Here is a 23,379-nt window from a genome sequence, read left to right on the forward strand (position 1 = left end):
TCAGTGGCATCTGGGTATTTCACGTATTTCACTGCTCTGTGATTTTTTTTTCTTTTTTTTTTCTTTTACATGAACCAGAAAGTGTAATCTTATATCACCTGTAGCTGTTAGAATTCCAGGACAGAAATTCCGGGGCCAGACTGGTTGGTCGAGGGGTGATCTGCTGCTCTACAAGGGGGTCTTGGCTGTACGATTTTAGCAGAGAAGACGATCGGCTGGCCAGCATGGCCCGCTCATTCCTTCTGAACTTGGCTCGCCTGTTCTGAAACCAGACCTACAAAAGAACAAACTGTTATGCAACATGTAAATAAGCACTGAACTCAAGACTACACTTTGAGCAACATTATCCACGTAATGGCTCAAGAGCCACATGCTACCTCTGATATGCATCCCAGTAACTCAGATGAGTTAAAGGCTGAGAATCTCTGAACTAGAGACTAATATGCATAACATATAACACTAGGAAAAGTCAACCTAACATCATCTAAGCTGTTCTTTTCAAACTGCGGAGAGGTTACTGCAGAATTATTAGTGGATGACATGGGTTTCTGTATATTCAATTAAGAGGGCTGGTTGTAGAAATTGGAGGGCTTGAAGGGCAATGAAGACCCCTAATGCAATATATAAGATATGGTTCTAAGTATCAATCCGAACGCACTGATTAGTACTCATCATTCTCATCCCCTATAACTAGTCTTGCAGCTAACATGTCCACCCCATTATCTCCTGTGCATAAAACTTACAACTCCTATATCCCCTTATATATCTATACTTTGCACAGTAGGTTTCCTCTCCTTCAGGTAAAGTAATTTAGGTGCAAACTTGCTCTAGGGCTGTGGTCTTCAAACTGCGGCCTTTGCTTGCCTTTATCTGGCCCTTGGGGTACTTTTCCTTTCACTGATACAAGATACTATTCCTCCCACTGAAACCAACAATGGGGCAATATTCTTGCTACTAACAAACAATGGGGCACTATTCCTACCATTGATACCAACAACGGGCCACTCTTCCTCCCACTGACACCAGTGACGAGGCACTCCTCCTTCCTCCTAATACCAGGACACATTGTTTATTACATGGATGGTGGGAAAATTTCTGCTCCCAATGGACACAGTCTGGCCTGCCTAAAGTCTGGAGGACAGTAAACTGGCCCCCTTAGAAAGTTTGGAGACCCCTGCTCTAGGGTAATAGGAACATTGAGGGTGTTTGGATATGACTAGGTAGGCACAACAGGCCTCCATAGGTTAGCCTAGTTGCAACAGCAATCTCCACTATCCCAATTACAAATCTACTGAAGCAAAATATATTTGGGCTACAAGGGGCTACCTCCTGTATTGTCCTTCAATGGCGTCATTAATCAGGACGTCAGCTGTGCTTACAACTTCTCCTCAAACATAGTAAAACTTTTTCCAGCTACTGTATTTTGGATCCTCGTACTACGAACATTCAAACATACATGTGTATATATATCTTCAAATGTTACAATTGCCCATTTCTATAGAAACTGCACTGAATGCTTGATGCACTCATCTTTGGAACAGAAAATAATCTTATTCATTACTGCATTAAGCAACTTAACTCATAAATTCTGTCCCTAGTAGCTTGATGCTGAAGACCACTCTTGACCTACATTGTTCTATCTAGAAGTTGAGCTTTCTGAATGCATGAGAAAAATCACCACATGAAGATGTAATAGGGTGAGGAACCGGGCATGCATCTTCTGCACAGTTTAAAGCCTAAGTGCAACCCTAATCACAAACCAAAAAATGAACACAAGGGACACACAGTCAGTAGGATGCGTCCCTTGTGCCAATTCCTCTTCTGTTAGTGAAAATGTTTTTCTGTCCTGCCCTAACCCATCCATTCTGGTGTGGTGGGGTTTAATACAAGCAACAGGCTATCACAGGCTGTCATCGAAATCCCTGAGTATGCCATCACCTTCCACCCAACTGCTCCATTCATAGAAGCCATACAACAGTTTCTGTGAATTTCTGGGATCTCAGAATGGGCATGACAGACCTATCGATCATCCACCCATCTGCCATGCTTGGATTGTTTTGAAGAAGCTTTAGTACAACTTTTATGAATAGCGCAGCGGGGCAGATAAGGTGGGCATGTATTCCCCCACCCCAGTTCACCAGAAGATTACGGCAAAGGGGGTGCGGAGTCGGGGAGGAGGGTTTTCACTAACAGTCAGTAGGATTTGTTCCTTGTGCCAATTAATTTTCTAAGTTTATGTCCCTTGTGCTGATTTTTCAGTTTTTGGCTGTACTTGGGCTTTAACTGTCACACCCCAGTTCTAGGACCAAACTGATAAGGGGCATATAACACTAGGGGGCGATCAAGGGGTTAATTGTGTTCCCTAAGTGTATTCTAACTGTAGGGGGGATGGGACCGGCTAGGCTAGGGGAAAAGAGAGATCGGTGTTCATACTTTATTAACACACAATCTGTCTCCACTCCCCTGAGAGAACCGGGATTTGTGGGTTTACACAGACACATCCCTGTTCTCGTTCTGTAATGAGCAATCGCGTGTGCCTGTCGGTCATCGCGCCCACCGAACACTCACATCCGTTCCGGGGACACGCTTCGAACATGCCACCGGAGGCATCTTAAAGAGCCGCATTACAGCGACGACAGCTCACGCAGGGGAGCCAAGGCCTGGATTCTTTCCTAAACGTACATAATATAACTGGGTGAAACATGTGTAGCGCTGGCTCCTGACGAGCAGGCAATATTGTTTTTGTAAACTTAAGTTGCCTGAAGCCACAGTTGGGCTTCGGGATTATTTCTCTAAATATCTGGTTTCAGTACCAGTCCAGCTGGTTTGCACTGAGTTCTCCTTGACCGCAGGTGTCTTTGTCACCGCTGGCAAGAGTACAAAAGCAGTCTAGCTGGATGCATTGAATGCAGCTTATCTCTCGGAACCAGCCCAGTGGGAGTGTTTTCCTGCTGTGCATTCTATTCAAGGTACCGACGCCATGTTGGCGGGAGATTATTTTCTGTCTGTTTGGTTCTGGGGGTCCTCCTGACCCAGCTCCATGGCCCTCCTGGCCTGGTGTGCGGAACTATGCATCCTGTGTCTCGGGGCTGGCTGGCTTGAGGCGACGCAACTGAAGGGATAGGCCCGAGCAAATTTTGGGGGCCTACTGTTTAAGGGATGGTCCGGTGCCGTCTAATCAGAAGGGAAAGGCCCAGCAACTGAAGAACCCCAGGGGAGGACTCTTTCTGGAGAAGACCGTGCGCAAGGCTGGTTTCTCTGAAGGAGCCTGGAGGCTTAGTTGAAGGATGCAACCTGGATCAACGCTCATAAGGTATCGCCGGATCAGCTGAGAGACTCAAGTACCATATGTCAGTTCTTTAAATTTATCCACATCCTTCAGTAATGCTCAAGTGTATCTCACAAATCTGTGGCAGAGACTTTACAGAGCATCCCACAGGCTGCTAGGCCTAGTGAGAGAGGTCTATCCGGGGGTTGTTGAATCCAGTTATGGAACAGTTTTATTCTCTGGATTCTCTTAATACTTTCACCTTGCAATTTAAGTGCATGAACTCACCCCTAACCCTCTACCCTCCATTAAGAGACTTTGTAAACTTTTCAAACTTTTCTAAATAAATAACCCAAAAGAGGATTCAGTGTCAGTTTCAACATTCTTTGGGCCATTTACCACAGGATCCTCAAGACGGAGAAGCAAGCAGGTGAGGTAACGGTAAGCCCAAATCAAACCAGCAGCTCCTTCAGGGGTCAGTGCTACACATGTATAGTTAAAGTTAATCCAGGGAAAATTTGATTGCCTCTCATAGGATCAGGAAGGATTTTTTTCCCGTTGTAGCAAATTGGATCATGCTTTGCTGAGGTTTTTTGCCTTCCTTCGGATCAACTGTGAGTATATATTTTGTATATGGGATTGTATGATTTTTATTTTTTTTGGTTAAACAAAACGTATTGGTCTTTTTTCAACCTATGTAACTATGTGATGAGAGATGCTCACATTATTTCATGTTACTCTCTAAAGATGTGAAATTCTTACCTGTACTCTGGCCTCACTCAGATTAACCCTTCTTGCCAAATCTTCCCTTACGAAAGCATCTGGGTAGTGGGTTCTCTCGAACACTCTTTCCAAGGCCTGAAGCTGGCTGCTGTTAAAGGTAGTCCTGTTCCTCCTCTGCTTCTTCTTAATCCGCGCACTTTTTGCACAACCAGAAATAGAGCTCTCACCTAGAACAAAAAATATAAACTGCCTTAGAGAGTGCAGAGGCTGACCACAGAGCCATTCTTCCCACCACAATAGTACATTATAGAGTTTGCCACAGCACCACCATCAATTAAGGTCAAAATCTTGGAGACTTTGTATTAGGACCACACAAGTACCAGCTTTTCTTTCTTTTTATTTTTTCGGTGCTGATAAATATAATGTATAAGGAAGCAAGCTGTCTGACTATATTGAGGCTGCACTCAGCGTAAAACACTGAAGAAAGTTAGTGCGTGTAAACCCAAACAATCAACTTCTTGTATTTTGTACTATTTTATCTGTTTAATATAGAGTTGAAATGTTTGTTATATCTGATAGGAATAAAAAAATACATATATTTTGCTAGAAAACCTTTGCGCCAACACCCCATTCACACTTGTGCGACATGTCATACGACTTTGGACATCAAAGTTGTATGACCAGTCGTACCCCATGATTTCCGATGATAACCATTCATAATACTGTAAAGCCCCATACACACTATCAGATTGTCTGCTGATTTTTTCCTTCAGGTTTACCAAAACCATGCAGTGCAAGGGCCTGCCTGATTGCATACACATTGAAACCCCTAAGGTTTGACCTCATATTATATGGTTTTGGTAAATCTGATGGAAAAAATCAGCAGACAATCTGATAGTGTGTATGGGGCTTTAGTGTGACTTAAAGTGTTACTAAACCCAAGACCCTGCATTCACTATATCTGGTCTCCCACAGACAGTACACAGAACACAGCAATGCTATTATATTAGTAAATATAAACTGCTAAATAGTTAATGAACTTCTTTTGGTCTGACTTTCATGCAACTTGAGGACCATAGACCTCAATGTTAACCCTCAAAAGTTGCATAAAAGTCATACCTGAATGTTTTACATGCAACAGTGTGTCAAAATTGCAAAGGGACAACAAGTCACATCCAAGTCGCACTCATCCAAATTTGCATCAAAGTTGCACTCCAAAGTCGGTAGATCATTGCTGCTTTTCAACCATAAAGAAAAGTGGAGATTAAGGGGCATGTGGTCACCTTACGTAAATCTATAATTGCTTTAGGGCCGAAACAACTAATCGATTAATCGACAACTAATCAATTATGAAAATAGTTGTCAACTATTTTCATAATCGCTTAGTTGGCCTGCATACAGAATGCATTATTTACATATCAGAAAATACAGTGCCGCACACATGGAACTCAGTACACCGTCCATACATGTCAGTAAGTGCCTGAGAACTTATGAATGTGTGAGGAGCAATGCCTCATGGGACATGTAGTCCTGGGCAGGACATGATTGGTTCTAAAGGCAGAAGTTTTTTTACCTTGCTATAGGGACACTCTATACTATACTTTGCAGCTTGCTATTGGGGCACTCTGAGAGCAGGAGGAGCCAGAAGCATCAGTGGGAGACCCCAGAAGAGGAGAATCAGGGCTGTTCTCTGCAAAACCATTACACAGAGCTGGTAAGTATAACATGTTGGTTGTTGTTAGAAAAAAAAATCACTTTAAAGACTGTGTGCAGAGTCTGAAGCAAGATCAGCATCCAAACCCAAAGAAGGTGGGGGCTGATAGATTGTAGGTAATATAAGGCATTGCAATTACATTTCAAGTAAACTTTTGCCAGTATTGTGCATTATATATAAAAATATTATATCCATGAAAAAAAGTCTCAGCTTTTAGTACTACTTTAATATAAATATTTATATGTCCCTTCATATAGCTTCATGTCTGACTCCTAGTTAAAATGGCCATATATTCTACTTCTGGGTGTATTTATTATTATATATAAGTAATATTTATTATTGCTTTCACTGTTTCACAGTATAAATGAACCCCTTATAGTAATGATTTGCTCTTTTTGTACTATAAAGGGCTAATTTTATTTTTTTAAACCCCATTATTACAGATACAAAAAAGCATGCTGCTACTAAAACATCCTGGTTCACACTGATGCGTTTTTTGCAGAAACACACTACAGCACATTTAACATGGTTTCCTATGGGACACGTTCAAATTTATGCTTTTTTTCAGCCTCTGCGTATTTGGAAAGGGTCAAGGATTTTACTCAATGCAAAACAGTGCTTTTTTGGTTCAATAGACTTCAATGGAGAAGCTGCAGAAAAGCATGTAGTGCGTTTTTGCTGCAATTTGCATTTTTTAATCTGCCCAACAACAAATTGGCCAAAAAAAAGCATACATGAATGCAAACCGCAAATCGCAGCAAAATTGCGTGTGCAAAAACGACCGGAGAAACGGATCAAAAGCAAACTGCATAGGTGTGAGCAGAGCCTTATGCTTGCCATACACGTATCGAAGTTCGGACGAGAATATTCATACGAAAAATCTTTGTACATTTGCTGAATGAATGAATGTTGAAAATTTCATTTGCTTTTAACATTCACTTTTAAAATGAATTTAATTTCTGAACGAAAACCACATACACCGAAGTTTTCTATTCTGCTCCTTCGAATTTTCCCATCACTGTGGTCAAAAATGAATGTCAATTTGAACCCACTAACGATTAAAAAAAATGAAACCAACCTTCTTAAAATTAAATTTTTTTTGAAGGAGGATTTTGTACGACCAGCATAAGTGACAGCAGGTGCAGGGAGCTTTTATCAAGCAACCTGCCTATGACCAGGGAGTCTGTCATATATAATATACTACAGTTCTATCTGAAAATCAGCAAAAAAGTATTTCATTTTTATTTTTCCTTTAAATAAAAAATTTGATCTGAGTCTGATAGTTACCAGATTCATTCTCTAATAGTATATACAGTATATCCCTTCTGTCTGTTATTCTCAGAGAATTTGAGATTTTCTCCCTTGCCATATAGTTTTTTTTATTTTATTTACCACTGCATATAGATATTGAAGAATAAATTGCCTTTTTTTAACTTTACATATTAACTAAATTATACACCACACTTTTTTTTTTTAAAGGTTATTATTCCATTACTTGAAATAATACTAGAACTAATTAATTATGAAAATGTTAGTCGCAGCTCTAAATTGCTTCATACAGCTAATTCACAGAGTTGTTCACCTTTTGTTTGCTGTAAAAGACCTGATAAAACTATTTGTATTTGGAGGAACATCACTTTAACCTATGCATGCAGAAAGGGTTTTTTATGCCCTGTACACACGGTCGGACTTTCCGATGGAAAATGTACGATTGAATCTTGTTGTTGGAAAATTCAATTGTGTGTGGGCTCCATCTGACTTTTTCCGTAGGAATTTCCGATACACAAAGTTTGAGAGCAGGATCTAAAATTTTTCGACAACAAAATCCGATCGTTTAAATTCCGATGGACAAAATGCCACGCATACTTATAATAAATTACGAGACAAAAGCTATTGGCTACTGCCCTCTTTATAGTCCCGTCGTACGTATTCTACGTCACTGTGATCAGATTTTCCCAACAACTTTGTTTGACCGTGTGTATGCAACACAAGTTTGGGCCAAAATCTGAAAAAATGCGACGGATTTTGTGGTCGGAATGTCCGACAGTGGGTACAGGGCGTATCTGTAGAAGCCATGAAAATGTGGCATTGACTTCCACAGACGTTTAGGTTGCTTAAATGTACTAGATGTGATTCTAAAAGAACATAATGTAAATGGCTACTAAAATTTATAAAAAATTGTATTGTGGTATGTTGATCTAGGCATTAGCCATTTTTCTTTTTTTTTATAGGGAAGGATTTTTACTACTAATACAAATACTTTAAAATATTTTTTCTAATCGTGACATCTGTGTGTTTTGCCTGGCACGAATAGTGTCCCACTTTATTATTTAAAAAAATTTCAAGGGACCATTACATAACTAGACCATAAAATTCTTGTTTACTGAAATCAGCACAGAAGTATATTTTATTTCTACCAGTAGAGGGCAGTAGACCTGGCTCATGGAATGCCACATTTTTCTACAACAAAAAGGTTTGGTTTTCTTTGTTTCCCAAAAAGACAAGAAAATTAAGATGAAATTTGAGCTGTAGCCAGAGCGCATTCATTTCCTGTACCACGTTATATCCTGGCTTGCAACATAAATGCATTTAAAGGCACTGTAAAAACACAAACTGCAATCATTTTGTGCTCTGCGTGTCTTTCAAGGGCCAATAAACCTGAAACACAAGTTGGCGTATATAAAGGAACTATTAATAACACGTAGACGTAGCTAATAAACACATCATGATGACGATTCAACCTGGGCAATAAAGGCTGAAGAGACAAGTATTCTTGAATCAAGGTCAGAATGAGGTCCCCAGGGGCCATGAAACAAGTTGAGATATCTGTAGTTAGCAAAGCCCCAACAAAAAAAACTTTCAGCAATTTTAAAGTGAATCCTCCAACCCTTTTAAACATCAAAGTCCTCTTTGGAGCAGGCACTTTAAGCAGCCACATAAGCTGCCCATATTTTTTTTAGGGAGAACCCCATTCTCCTAATTCAGGGCAAAGCTCTGCCACCTGACTTAACTGGGCATGGAGGCACTCTCAGGGGAGATGGCAGTTCTGGAGTCAGGTTCTTTATTATCAAAGTGAAACTAGTTTCAGAGGCACACAGATCTGGCTAACTAAAGAAATAAGAACACGTTCTGGGATCTGCTCTAAAGCTGGCCAAAGATGGGTTGTTGTTTTTTTTTTTGTTTTTTGTTTTTTGTTTCCCACCATCCAGTAGGCTGCTCGGAAAAGAAAACGAGATTTCCCCATTCACACATGCGCAGTGGGTGGAGGAATCCTCCCCGCTGCTCTATTGTATTCTGGCAGCAGGACTCCTCTCCAGAATACACTGATCAGTGCTGAAGGCCATCCATTGGCTGCAGGCGCTGATCAAATGAAAATTTTCCATCAGTAGATCCACTTCTCTCAGGCAGGATCAGTCATAGATGGTTCAAAATTTGTCCAGTCCTTGCTGAACCAAACTATCTATGGCCAGCTTAAGGTGGGATCTTATGGCCAGCTGGCAGTACGGATGAGTGGAGTGATTTTGAATAGATGTATTTGACAACAAATCACATAAAACCTACAGAAACCTATGAAGGCAGGAATGGACCAAGTGGTGCATTGCATATGCCCCTTTTTTTTTGTGTTAACGTCAATTTATTTCAAATTATGAAAATTTGCTAACTGAGTTGCTTAGTAGAAAAAATTTAAATTGTTTCAATTTAAAATGAGTTTAAGACTCCACTAGACCCAGAACTGCTAGGTCTCTCCAACTTATATTAACATACTGTATATTGCCTTTCTCGATTTAAGCTGTCGGCCAAATGTTGCAGCCATTGTTTTTGTTAATTGCAGTCTCACAATAAAATGTAATTTAAAAAACTAAATTATTTTAAAAAATGAAAGCTTGTAAAAATATCTACTCTTTATTTAGTCCGCTTCTTTTTCAGGGAGGTGGGGTGAATTTTCGACTAGTTTAGTTTAATTTAGTATTTTGTGTATTCATTATTTGTATACTGTCGTTTTTTCTTTCTTTCTTTTTTTCCTTACTGTGATTTTATTTACTGTATAATTCTAAAATAGCCTTTTATCAGCCTTCAAAGCACACATACACTATATTACCAAAAGTATTGAGACACCTGCCTTTACACGCACACGAATTTCATCCCAATCTTACTCCATAAGGTTCAATATTGGGCTGGCCCACTCATAAATAAATGTACACTAAATTTATAAAAAATCGAGTAACCCCACATAAGGCGAAATAGCACAAGCACATTGTGAAGCACAAAAACGGTGGACATAAACTTTTTTTTTCTCTTATTGTGAAATGAGGGTTTGTTTTCTTTGCAGAGCAGGGCCAGGAAAATTGAGCTTTCCAATGCACTGCTAAAACCACCAAAATAAAAAAAAAATTCCCCATTGGGGAACATTTTGTCAAAATTTTGCAAGATTTTGACAATTTTCCCCAATGGGGGGAAAAAAATGTTTTATTGGTATTATTGTAGGAGGACTTTTGACTTGGCCTCCTAATCCTAAACCTGATCTTAATCATCATGACTTGTACTTCCATCGTATTCACTATCAATTCATGTGAGATAATGCTGTTCTTCACACAACCACAGAAAAACTGATACTTTCAGACATTTTTGCAACTATTCATTCTCCGCTAACCATATACTGTATGTCTTAATGAAAAGCATGATAAAATGAGGAACTGTTGAACAGATTAAATATAACAAACTGCCATTTTGACCTTCATCACATGTCCTATGGCATTTAAAAAAAAAAAAAAGAAAAATAATTGCTCTCTGTTGCTCACCATCACAAACCTTGTCTGTACCCACCTACCTACATTATGTAACAGAGAACGCTGCTCAGGCAGCTTTGGACAAGGAAGACCTTCTATATTGCATCATAGGAACTGAATTTCTTTGCAGGTTCAGGCTGGCTCCACTGGGAGCTGGCTCCGTGGGATAAAGCTCTAATTTGTTCTTTTCACATCATGGGGGTTGCGAGTTTCTGTACTGATAAGAATGGGTTTGTTATGGAGCCATTTTAGATACAATCAATTCTGGCTGGCCATACACTGGTAGGATTTCTATAGAAAATTTTAATTTTTAGAATATTTGTTCAATTTTCTAATGGTTAACTGGGTCAAACTTCTTTTTTATTAATACATGCTGCATTTCACAAAAGCACATGCATGCATGTATGGTGTTAAAAGTGAATAGAAAGACAACGATTTTCTATGTGCTATTGTGATAAAATAGTTCTAAAGTCAATTTTCTTTTACCTTTTTAAGCATTTATGTATTTAAGTTCCTGCCCCCCTTCCCTAAATGCTTGCCTGAGTCCCACATCAGTCCAGTACTGTGCCCACCTGCAGGCCTTTTCTCCTCTCTTCATTCTCACAAGCTTGGCTAAGAGCATTGGGAGCCATTGGCTCCTGCCACTGTCAGTCAAATCCAGTGAGGGGGTGTGGCTGAGCAGCTGCGTGTGTCCGCGGAAGTGTGCCCCTATAGTAAGTGGGTTCCTATGGCGGCACACACAAAGGTGAAGCGGACAGCACCGGTAGGGAAGCCCAGAAGTGGAGGTTCAGGGCTGCTCTGCAAGTGCAATGCTCTCGCACAGAGCAGGTAAGTAGAAGATCTTTATTTCATTTAAAAAAATGTACTTTACCGCCTCTTTACGCTTGACTTGATCTATGCAGGAGGTCAATGCAGCTTAACAGACATGGTGAGGATGAGCCCCGAATCTCTCCCTTTCCAGCAACATATACTGATCTTCTCACTCCTGCTCTGTTTAGTTTGAGAAGAAAATATCAGGTACTTCCAGGTATAGAGGAACATGTTCATCATTCCAAGTGACAGCTTTGGACCAATCAGCGTGAGCTCTGCATACTACAACATGAACTACTCATAGCTCACACAGGGTGGATCCTTCTGCTCCCAGGAACCAAACCATGGGATAGAATGGTAAGTATGTGTGGCTAGCATTTAAGTAAATCTATCTTTACCCTGCATAGGCACAACATAGGCCTTTTTTATCCTTAGCAATGCCTGAACTGCCACACAGTTATATGAATCCTTGTGAATTGTCTCCTTGCACTGTGCCTCAGGGATCTGGGGATATAAAGCAGGACTGCACAAACTCCCCTCTCATCTTCTTATCTCACTACACAGGAGGTTTGTGCAAAGCTGTGTCAGATGTCTGGACTTAACATGTGCTATGTATTATTCACAGCCAGGATGCAGAGAGGAATGACAAGGGGCCTCCCTTAAAAGTGTCTGAAATATCTGAATTACCAATAGCAACCAGCCACATCCCAATTGTCTTGCAAGTTAGATAAGGAAAACAAGCAGAATCATAGTTTTTGATAATGCACTGGCCTGGATCTGATAGAGCATGAGTGGGAGTTGATGCCTGCCACCACTACAGATGTCCTCTGGTTGCCATTGCCAATATCTCCTATTTCCATCCAGTTTTCATAAATGCATGTCACCCAGGGCTTTCTCTTCAGGGGTAATAAACAAATAGAGAGATTCCTACTGAAGGTCTAAAAACCTTTCTATGGAGCCCAAAGCTGCCCGGTGTAAGGCCAACCGTGAAATCACATGAGGAAATCGTGTTGCTTTATGATGATTCTGTAAAACAATTATGGCATAAATACGCACATATCTGATGTGTGTGTGTCATAGTGCTGGACAGATAAAAATGAGCGCTGATTCTGATGGATACACAGTGGAGTACATTTTCCTTCAAGGAAACAGATCTGTGATGGAAGTATAGTGTATGCTGACATTGTTCTAGTCCTAGGCTGCTACCTCTTTGATCGCAGCAAAGGGTCGTGATTATAAACATTTAGATGTGTTCTGAGGAGCGCCTACTACAAAGGCTCAATATGACTCAAGTTCTTATTTTAAATGTTCATTGGTTAAGAGTCAAATGTCGCAGGTTGGGGGGCACTTTGGGAGGCATTGTGGGGGCTGAGGGGGAAGGGGGGGCAGAGAAGGACAGTGAAGGAAAGGAAGGAAGCACTATGGGAACTGGGAGGTGCTATGGCCGATTAGAGGAACTGAAGATGGCAGGAAATAGGGGGGGGGGCAAGGTTTACTAGTGGGCCATGGCCTGGTGGTTGAGAACCACTGCATTAGGAGATCTTTGGTAAGGCTTGATAAAGACTAGTGTCTCCAAAGGCACTAAGAACAGCCAACTGTTTTGGTGCTGTTAAGGTACTCTGTTCTTTATCATGTCTTAACATAGGTACTCTAGTGCAGTCCATAGTCATTCCAATAATGTCCATTGCTCAAACTCTAAAGAATTTTTTCCCCAAAAAGGCATTGACTGTATAACTTTTTTAATCACTTCCGGACCAGCTCACGACAATACGTCGGTACTCTGAAGAGGAATGTCGATGATATGGCAGCAGCTAGCTGCCATAATCTCGGTATCCTTTTCTTCAACGAACGGTTTGGTTTGAGATAAAAGTGGTCTCTGCGGTGGATTCTCAGCAAGATCAATTTTATCCGGGGTGGGAGAGGGCACCACGCTCCAGTCGTCTCTGCCACTTACCGGAGCCGCTGGTAGTGGCGGAGACGATCGGGTCCTCTTCCCTGCTTGGCTGGCTGCCGAGTGAGGGAAAGATGGCCCAATGCTCTTTTAAGAGATTTTTTTTATTTCAAATTACTTTTTTATAGTTGCATTTTAGTGTAAATATAAGATCTGAGGTCTTTTTGACCCCAGATCTCATATTTAAGAGGTCCTGACATGCTTTTTTTCTATTCCAAGGGATGTTACATTCCTTGTAATAGGAATAAAAGTGACACAATTTTTTTTTTTTTTAAAGGACAAAATAAAAATAAAGTAAAATAAAAATGTTTCTCAAACACCTCGGAATAATATGAATATTTGTACTGGGCATTCCTCAATACACATACATATATACAATGTACAGTCATTTTGGACAAGCATGCATATTTAAAGGGGTTGTAAAGACAATTCTTTTTTTTAAATAACAAACATTTTATACTTACCTCCACTGTGCAGCTAGTTGTGCACAGAGTGGCCCCGAACCTGGTCTTCTGGGGTCCTTCGGTGGCTGTCTCAGCTCCTCCCCGCAAGAACTAACCACCTTCATGCGAGCTCTCTCGCATGGTGGTTAGTTCTTGCGGGCGTGCTCCCGTGATACAGCCGGCGACTATAGCCGCTCACTGTATCACTTGGCCCCGCCCCCAGCGCTCCGTGTCATTGGATGTGATTGACAGCAGCGTGAGCCAATGGCTGCGCTGCTTTCAATCCATCCACTTTAGCCAATCAACGGCCAGGCTGAGCGGCGAAGAGGACATTGCAGGCGAGCGCAGCAAGTGAACGGGCTCAGGTAAGTAAAAGAGGGGGGCTGGGGGGGCCGGTATTGTCAGATGTTTTAGGATGCATTAGGTGAAAAAACGCGAACCTTTACAACCCCTTTAAGCACCAAACATACATCCATGACCTTATTTTGGAGGAATAACGTTTTAGTAATCTTTCCTTTTCTCCCTGAGGTCAGCTGGACACCGAGGAGGGGTATTTACTAAAACTGGAGCACTCAGAATCTGGTGAAGTTGTACATGGTAGCCAATTAGCTGGCAACTTCAGCTTGTTCAATTGAGCTTTGACAAAAAAAACCTGGAAGCTGATTGGTTTCTATGTACAGCTGCACCAGATTTTGCACTCTCCACTTTTAGTAATTCTCCCCCAAAATGTCTGCAAATGTTTCAAAATGGCAGTAGACAGGATTGTTTTTCAATTTGACTGTAGTTTGCAAGATGAAGTAAGTTATCTCATGTCTATGGCTGGCCTAATTGAGAGGAAGCAAGAACTATTCTTGCACGGAGCTGGAATCTGGGGCTGTGAGTTCTTAGGCCAAGCAACTAGCCGCTAGACCCGAGCAATGTCACACTAGAGGATGTCTCTTGGTCCTTCAAATCTATAAGTACTGGATAGTGTCTCCAGCTGTGAGAAAGAAAAGAGCCATGTAGGTGAGCAGTTAAGGTTAGTATAAGGAGGTCAGGGGATGAATAGGTGCCTTACACCAGAGGCGTCCACATTTTCTAAACAAAGAGACTGTTTAATTTTCATTTAGCCTTTAGATGGGCTGGAAGTAGAAGATACCCTATTGCCAGTGGGAGAAAACAATGCCTCAGGCTTGGTGATCAGCAAGAGTAAAACTAAATACCACTTCTGGTCAGTAGGTGGAGGAATAGTGGCCCATCAATGGTATTGGTGGAAGAAATAGTACCTCATCATTGGTGTCTGTGGTAAAAATAGTACCCCAGAGGCCAGATAAAGTCAAACAAAGAGACACATCTGGCCTGAGGGCCACAGTTTGAAGACCACTTCCATATACCAACACTATGACCTGTGTGGGAAAAGTGACAGTGTCTACCTAAAGTCATTTTCACAGTTTAACCACTTTCAGACCGGACCATTTTGCTGGTAAATGACCAGAGGTCTTTTTACACTTTGGCACTGCGCTGCTTTAACTGGTAATTGCGCGGTCATGCAATGTTGTACCCAAACAAAATTTGCGTCCTTTTCTTCCCACAAATAGAGCTTTCTTTTGATGGTATTTGATTGCCTCTGCGATTTTTATTTTTTGCGATATAAACGTAAAAAGACCGCAAATTTTGAAAAAAAATGATATTTTCTACTTTTTGTTATTAGAAAAATCCAATAAACTCAATTTTAGTCATACATTTAGGCCAAAATGTATTCAGCCACATGTCTTTGGTAAAAAAAAAGTCAATAATTGTATATTTATTGGTTTGCGCAAAAGTTGTCACATCTACAAACTAAGGTACGTTTTCTGGAATTTACGCAGCTTTTAGTTTACGACTGCCTATCTCATTTCTTGAGGTGCTAAAATGGCAGGGCAGTACAAAACCCCCCCAAATCACCCAATTTTGGAAAGTAGACCCCCTAAGGAAATTGATAAGAGGCATGTTGAGCCCATTGAATATTTTATTTTTTTGCCTTAAGCGATTGAATAATGACAAAAAAAAAAATTTTTTTTTTTTTTTACACAAAGTTGTCACTAAATGATATATTGCTCACACATGCTATGGGCGTATGTGAAATGACACTCCAAAATAAATTCTGCTGCTTCTCCTGAGTATGGGGATACCACATATGTGGGACTTTTTGGGAGCCTAGCCGCGTACGGGGCCCCGAAAACCAAGCACCGCCTTCAGGCTTTCTAAGGGCGTACATTTTTGAGTTCACTTCTCACTACCTATTACAGTTTTGAAGGCCATAAAATGCCAAGATGGCACAAAACCCCCACAAATTACCCCATTTTAGAAAGTAGACACCCCAAGCTATTTGCTGAGAGGCATGTTGAGTTCATGGAATATTTTATATTTTGCCACAAGTTGCGGGAAAATTACAAACTTTTTTTTTTTTTTTTAACAAAGTTGTCACTAAATGATATATTGCTCATGCATGCCATGGGCATATGTGAAATGACACCCCAAAATAAATTCTGCTGCTTCTCCTGAGTACGGGGATACCACATATGTGGGACTTTTTGGGAGCCTAGCCGCGTACGGGGCCCCGAAAACCAAGCACCGCCTTCAGGCTTTCTAAGGGCGTAAATTTTTGAGTTCACTTCTCACTACCTATTACAGTTTTGAAGGCCATAAAATGCCAAGATGGCACAAAACCCCCACAAATGACCCCATTTTAGAAAGTAGACACCCCAAGCTATTTGCTGAGAGGCATGTTGAGTCCATGGAATATTTTATATTTTGCCACAAGTTGCGGGAAAATTACAAACTTTTTTTTTTTTTTTTTTTTTCACAAAGTTGTCACTAAATGATATATTGCTCACGCATGCCATGGGCATATGTGAAATGACACCCCAAAATAAATTCTGCTGCTTCTCCTGAGTACGGGGATACCACATATGTGGGACTTTTTGGGAGCCTAGCCACGTACGGGGCCCCGAAAACCAAGCACCGCCTTCAGGCTTTCTAAGGGCGTTACAGTTTTGAAGGCCATAAAATGCCAAGATGGCACAAACCCCCCCCCAAATGACCCCATTTTGGAAAGTAGACACCCCTAAATTTAGGGGTACACTAGTGAGACTAGGTAATAAATGGCGGGTGCCCTGAAACTATAAAAAAATAACTAACCAACCAGCGTCACCTGTAACAGTTATATGGTGATCACTGGTGAAAGGGTTATCTAGGGGGCAATTAGGGGGCTTTATGCGGTAGTATATGGGGGTCCCTGGCGCTATAAAAAGCTGCAGCGAACCTAAATACCTACCTGCCTAACTAGCGTCACCTGTGACACTAATACAGCGATCAGAAAAACGATCGCTTATTAGGCTGGGTTCACACTGGAGCGATGCGGGAACGCCACGAATGCGCGGCGGGTTCCCGCATCGCATGCCTCCCGGCGGCAGTTCACACTGCCCTATGCGAACTGCTGGGAGTGTCAGTGAAATGTTACTGACACCCCCAGATCAGTTCGCATATCGCAGTGCGATCTGCAAACTCGGATCGCATGGTGTGAACACCCATGCGATCCGATTCTGCTGCGGGCCAAAAAAAGGGTCCCGTGCGAATTTGCGGCGGGTGCGGCGGGTGCGGCGAATGGCTGAACTCGAATCGCACAGAGATCGGATGTGATTTGCACTGCAGTGCGGTGCGAATCACATCCGTTCTCATAAACCGCTGCAATGTGAACCCAGCCTTAGTGACACTGGCGACGGGGGGTGATCACGGGGTTAAACCTTTATTGGGGGGGTTAGGGGGGTACCTTAGAACTAAAGGGGGCTAACCCTAACTGCCCTAACAGTTATTAGTCACAAATGACACCCGCCGGGTGATCAGGGGGTTAAACCTTTATTAGGTAATAAATGGCGGGTGCCCTGAAACTATAAAAAAATAACTAACCAACCAACGTCACCTGTAACAGTTATATGGTGATCACTGGTGAAAGGGTTAACTAGGGGGCAATCAGGGGGCTTTATGCGGTAGTATATGGGGGTCCCTGGCGCAATAAAAAGCTGCGGCGAACCTAAATACCTACCTGCCTAACTAGCGTCACCTGTGACACTAATACGGCGATCAGAAAAATGATCGCTTATTAGGCTGGGTTCACACTGGAGCGATGCGGAAACGCCGCGAATCCGCGGCGGGTTCCCGCATCGCATGCCTCCCGGCGGCAGTTCACACTGCCCTATGCGAACTGCTGGGAGTGTCAGTGAAATGTTACTGACACCCCCAGATCAGTTCGCATATCGCAGTGCGATCTGCAAACTCGGATCGCATGGTGTGAACACCCATGCGATCCGATTCTGCTGCGGGCCAAAAAAAGGGTCCCGTGCGAATTTGCGGCGGGTGCGGCGAATGGCTGAACTCGAATCGCACAGAGATCGGATGTGATTTGCACTGCAGTGCGGTGCGAATCACATTCGTTCTCATAAACCGCTGCAATGTGAACCCAGCCTTAGTGACACTGGCGACGGGGGGTGATCACGGGGTTAAACCTTTATTGGGGGGGTTAGGGGGGTACATTAGAACTAAAGGGGGCTAACTCTAACTGCCCTAACAGTTATTACAGTCACAAATGACACCAATGCAAAAAAAAAAAAAAATGACATTGGTGTCACTGTGACTGGGGGGCAGGGGTAATTGGGGGGGTGATCGGGGGGTAAAGGGGGGGTGTGAGTGTGCCTGGCATGTTCTACTGTGTGTGTAGAGTGTTGGTGCAACTCACCGATCCGCTCTCCTCCGTGTCGGAACGAAAAATACCGACACGGAGGAGAGAATACATCACTTCCTCTCCTGTGTTTACATTACAGGAGAGGAAGTGATGTCACCGGGGATTTCTATTCGTCGGGAGCGATCGCGAGGGGGTGGCCATGAATGAATGGCCGCCCCCTCGTCCCGGATCGCTCCCGGACGAAAACCGACCGCCGCAGGCACCGGGCGGGGGCCCGATCGGGCCCCTGACCCGCGGGAGGCAAGGGACGTACATGTATGTCCTTATGCCTGCCCGTGCCATTCTACCGACGTACATCGGCGTGCGGCGGTCGGCAACTGGTTAAGGCATTTTGTGAGACATCAGCCAATCAGAGTGCATTGTTTTCATACATTTAGCTGATGCAGAGTTACACTGTGAGATAAATAAGTCCATGTCAATCTTGTAGCACTGCAAAGCAACCATCAGCCTACAGAATGTGAAATGTACTTTATAACAGGTAAGTTATATGGTTACAGTTAAAATTTAGCTTTAAAGTGTTACTAAACCCACAACAGTAAAGTTTTTTTGGGAGGGTGCATGTAATCAGCACAGAGCCAATGAGCACTGTCCAGGCAAAGTCAGGAGTCATGCAGCCTCATAGGACTGTCAGAGGAGAATGACAACTCCTCCTACAAGCTTTACCAGTGCTCGGCCGGAAACTGATAGAAGTCACAAGACTGCTAAATATTGCTGATGAGAAAAAGTATTAATGTATTTATTTGACAGTTTATTTACTAAAACGATTGCATTTCTGTGTACTGTGGGAGACCAGATATAGTGAATGCAGGGTCCTGGGTTTAATAACACTTTGAGTGACACTATATTAAACATGACTTTCACTGTCAAACATCAAAGTGGAAGATCTGTCACCACCAGTCCTCCGTGGCTGACAAGTAGAGGTTCTACTTCTATCTGGAAGAACACTTGTTTGGATAGAACCACCAACTAGGTCAAAGGCCACCATTGCTTGAATGGCAATAGGATTCCAAGGTAGGGCAGAATACAGTGGTGTGAAAAAGTGTTTGCCCCCTTCCTCATTTCCTGTTCCTTTGCATGTTTGTCACACTTAAGTGTTTCGGAACATCAAACCAATTTAAACAATAGTCAAGGACAACACAAGTAAACACAAAATGCATTTTGTAAATGAAGGTGTTTATTATTAAAGGTGAAAAAAAATCCAAACCATCATGGCCCTGTGTGAAAAAGTGATTGCCCCCTAAACCTAATAACTGGTTGGGCTACCCTTAGCAGCAACAACTGCAACCAAGCGTTTGCGATAATGTGCAATGAGGCTTTTACAGCGTCCTGGAGGAATTTTGGCCCACTCATCTTTGCAGAATTGTCCTAATTCAGTTACATTAGAGGGTTTTCGAGCATGAATGGCCTTTTTAAGGTCATACCACAACATCTCAATAGGATTCAGGTCAGGACTTTGGCTAGGCCACTCCAAAGTCTTCATTTTGTTTTTCTTCAGCCATTCGGTGGTGGACTTGCTGGTGTGTTTAGGATCATTGTCCTGCTGCAGAACCCAAGTTCGTTTCAGCTTGAGTACACGAACAGATGGTCGGACATTCTCCTTCAGGATCTCTTGGTAGACAGCAGAATTCATAGTTCCTTTTATCACGGCAAGTCTTCCAGGTCCTGAAGCAGCAAAACAGCCCCAGACCATCACACTACCACCACCATATTTTACTGTTGGTATAATGTTCTTTTTATGAAATGCAGTGTTCCTTCTACGCCAGATATACTTGGACACACACCTTCCAAAGAGTTCCACTTTTGTCTCATCGGTCCACAGAATGTTGTCCCAAAAGTCTTGGGGATCATCAAGATGTGTTGTGGAGAAATTAAGACGAGCTTTGATGTTCTTTTTGCTCAGCAGTGGTTTTCTCCTTGGAACTCTGCCATGCAGGCCATTTTTGCCCAGTCTTTTCCTGATGGTGGAGGCATGAACGCTGACCTTAACTGAGGCAAGTGAGGCCTGCAGTTCCTTGGACGTTGTTGTGGGGTCTTTTGTGACCTCTTGGATGAGTCGTCGCTGCGCTCTTGGGGTAATTTTGGGCGGCCGGCCACTCCTGGGAAGGTTCACCACTGTTCCATGTCTTCGCCATTTGTGGATAATGGCTCTCACTGTGGTTCGCTGGATTCCCAAAGCTTTGGAAATGGCTTTATAACCCTTTCCAGACTGATAGATCTCAATTACTTTCTTTCTCAATTGTTCCTGAATTTCTTTGGGTCTCGGCATGATGTGTAGCTTTTAAGGATCTTCTGGTGGACCGTACTGTGTCAAGCAGCTCCTATTTAAGTGATGCCTTGATTGTGAACAGGTGTGGCAATAATCAGGCCTGGGTGTGGCTAGAGAAATTGAACTCAGGTGTGGACAACCACAGTTATAGTATGTTTTAACAAGGGGGGCAATCACTTTTTCACACAGGGCCATGATGGTTTGGATTTTTTTTCACCTTTAATAATAAACACCTTCATTTACAAATTGCATTTTGTGTTTACTTGTGTGGTCCTTGACTATTGTTTAAATTGGTTTGATGTTCCGAAACACTTAAGTGTGACAAACATGCAAAGGAACAGGAAATGAGGAAGGGGGCAAACACTTTTTCACACCACTGTAATTCTGAAAGAAGACTACTATTTAGGGATAGCAAGAAGCAGAATCCTTGCTAATCATTCTTTTTGTTAGCAGTGTTACCTTACCTTTTAATTTGTTGTCTATTACAGTGATAAACCTTGCATGCTTAATTTACAATTGTAAAGTGCTATGATGATACCATACATGTTAAAAGTAATAATGCTATGTAATTTTAAATAAAAGGTCAAATTACAATAGTATGCTAAAAATGTTTCTATTTTTGGATAGATTTTTGGAAGAACTTGTCAGTTTATTTTTGGTAGCTGTGCCTAGGGTTGCCACCTGTCCGGGATTCACTCTGACAGTCCGGGTTTTAAATCATGTGTCTGGGTTTCAGGAGGACTTAAACCCGGACACATTATTCAGAGCAGACTGTGGCTCCCCAAGTAACCAAGATAGTCACACACAAATCTGTTGCCGTCCAGAAGCTGTGGGCAGCTGTCTGGGGCAGGGTCAGCATCACTTGTGGGCAGGGCGATGATGTCAGCAAGAGCAATTGGGCCACGCCCACTTTTTACTGCAGCATGCTATGCCCAGTGCACACTTTCCTTGGTGCACCCAAAGGTTTCCCAGACCGCTAAAGTGTTCGGGTTTGGCTTGAAGAAAAAGTGGCAATCCTAACTGTGCCCTGTTGTGGGAATTGATTTTTATTTTTTTTCTATTTTCTGGTACAAAGTTTTTATTGACATGCAAATTCCCTTCACTTTTTGTTCTGAAGATGCAACAGAAAGTGAGAAGATCTGGTAGGGGAATCACCCTCTGAAGACAACTTTAAAATTTTGGATTTCACATCACCTTCTGTGTCACCAAGACAAATAGAGTGGGTGACTCCCCCCAGTGGGGACATTGCTGTACAGCGCCACAAATCTGAAATGGGTTCTATCCTTTTTATAGTTTATCCAAAACCTGGGAAAAAAAGTTCTGGTGATATACAGTATACACTTCAAGAAGGCTGGTGCTGATTTACAGTATAATACAGAAAAGGTACCCACAGACAAGGGATCATCATGTATTTTGTTCAGAATAGATATACTGTATATATATATATATATTTCGGGAGCCTTTTGATGCTACTTCATAGGGTATTACATGACTGAACAGGTTAAAAATGCTCTTCTACTGTTTGGATAAGCCAGCTCCGGGGGTATCCACTTGTATGCTTCTCCTCCCCGTTAACATGCATATGCACCTTAGTGTGCCTATGATTGGTTGGATCATGTTTGCCCATATGACTTCATTCTTAAGTTTCTCTAATGCCTCGTACACACGGTCGGATTTTCCGACGGGAAATGTTGGATGTGAGCTTGTTGTCGGAAAGTCAGACAGTGTGTATGCTCCATCCAACATTTGCTGTCGGACTTTCCCTCAACAAATGTTTGATAGCAGATTCTCAAATTTTCCACCAACAAAACTTTGTTGTCAGAAAGTCCAATCGTGTGTACACAAGTCTGTCGCACAAAAGTTCACCCATGCTTAGAATCAAGCATAAGGAGCTGCCACTGGCTATTGAACTTCCTTTTTTCTTGGCTTGTCGTACGACTTGTATGTCACCGCGTTCCCACGATCGGAATTGTTGGCCAACATTTGTGTGACCGTGTGTATGCAAGACAAGTTTGAGCCAACAACCTTCAAACAAAATTCTACGGTTTTGTTGGCGGAAAGTCCGATCGTGTGCACGGAGCATTAAGCTTAGCCTTGAGCAGCCTGTAAGATTTCACCTTAAATAAATTGGAATATACAGGATAATGAGAGAAGGTTGCAGACCGGTTGCCATGGTTTGCTTCAGTTTGGAATACAGCAATGTCTGGAGTCCATTTTGGGGGACTCATTTGACTGTAGGCAGTACTATATTCCTTTGTCATTACTCTAAATGCTGTTAGTTGCAAGCTTCACATTTCTGTTCCTCTCTATACTTATTGGTCACATCCTCCTTGTGTTCGCAGCTCTGTACCCCACTGTAGAACACTTCCCCCACGATAACGCATTGACTGACTGCTTAAGCAAAAGGTTGAGACACCCTTGAAATTTTGGGTCCTGGCTTTCAATCCCACCTTGGACACTATCTACATGGAATTTTTTTTCTCTTTTGTTTGAATGGGTTTCTTACTGTAGTCCAAAAACTTACTGGACATGTTGCATAAGTTAATTTTCTTTCTCCAAGATTGGTTGTAGCTTGCGTGGGACAATGGTAGGGACATTAGACTGTAAGCTCCTTTAAGGGACAGGGGCTTGTTTGAAAGGATTTATGTACTCTCTATT

The 23,379-nt window shown here is 42.2% G+C and overlaps 1 protein-coding gene across 1 annotated transcript in view; it reads right to left on the reverse strand.

Moving 5' to 3' along the window:
- PRRX2 (paired related homeobox 2) overlaps positions 1-23,379 on the reverse strand; it is a 111,239-nt gene that overhangs the window by 7,865 nt on the left and 79,995 nt on the right. Inside the window, exons 2-3 of the mRNA XM_077478426.1 lie at positions 4,031-4,218; positions 99-274 (exon numbers count right to left, since the gene is read on the reverse strand). Of these exons, the coding sequence (XP_077334552.1) occupies positions 99-274; positions 4,031-4,218 (364 nt within the window). The remainder of the gene's footprint in view (positions 1-98; positions 275-4,030; positions 4,219-23,379) is intronic.

This window comes from Lithobates pipiens, unplaced genomic scaffold (assembly GCF_037356315.1).
Source record: "Lithobates pipiens isolate NorthernLeopardFrog02 unplaced genomic scaffold, aLitPip1_a1.2 Scaffold_1, whole genome shotgun sequence".
NCBI lineage: Eukaryota > Metazoa > Chordata > Amphibia > Anura > Ranidae > Lithobates > Lithobates pipiens.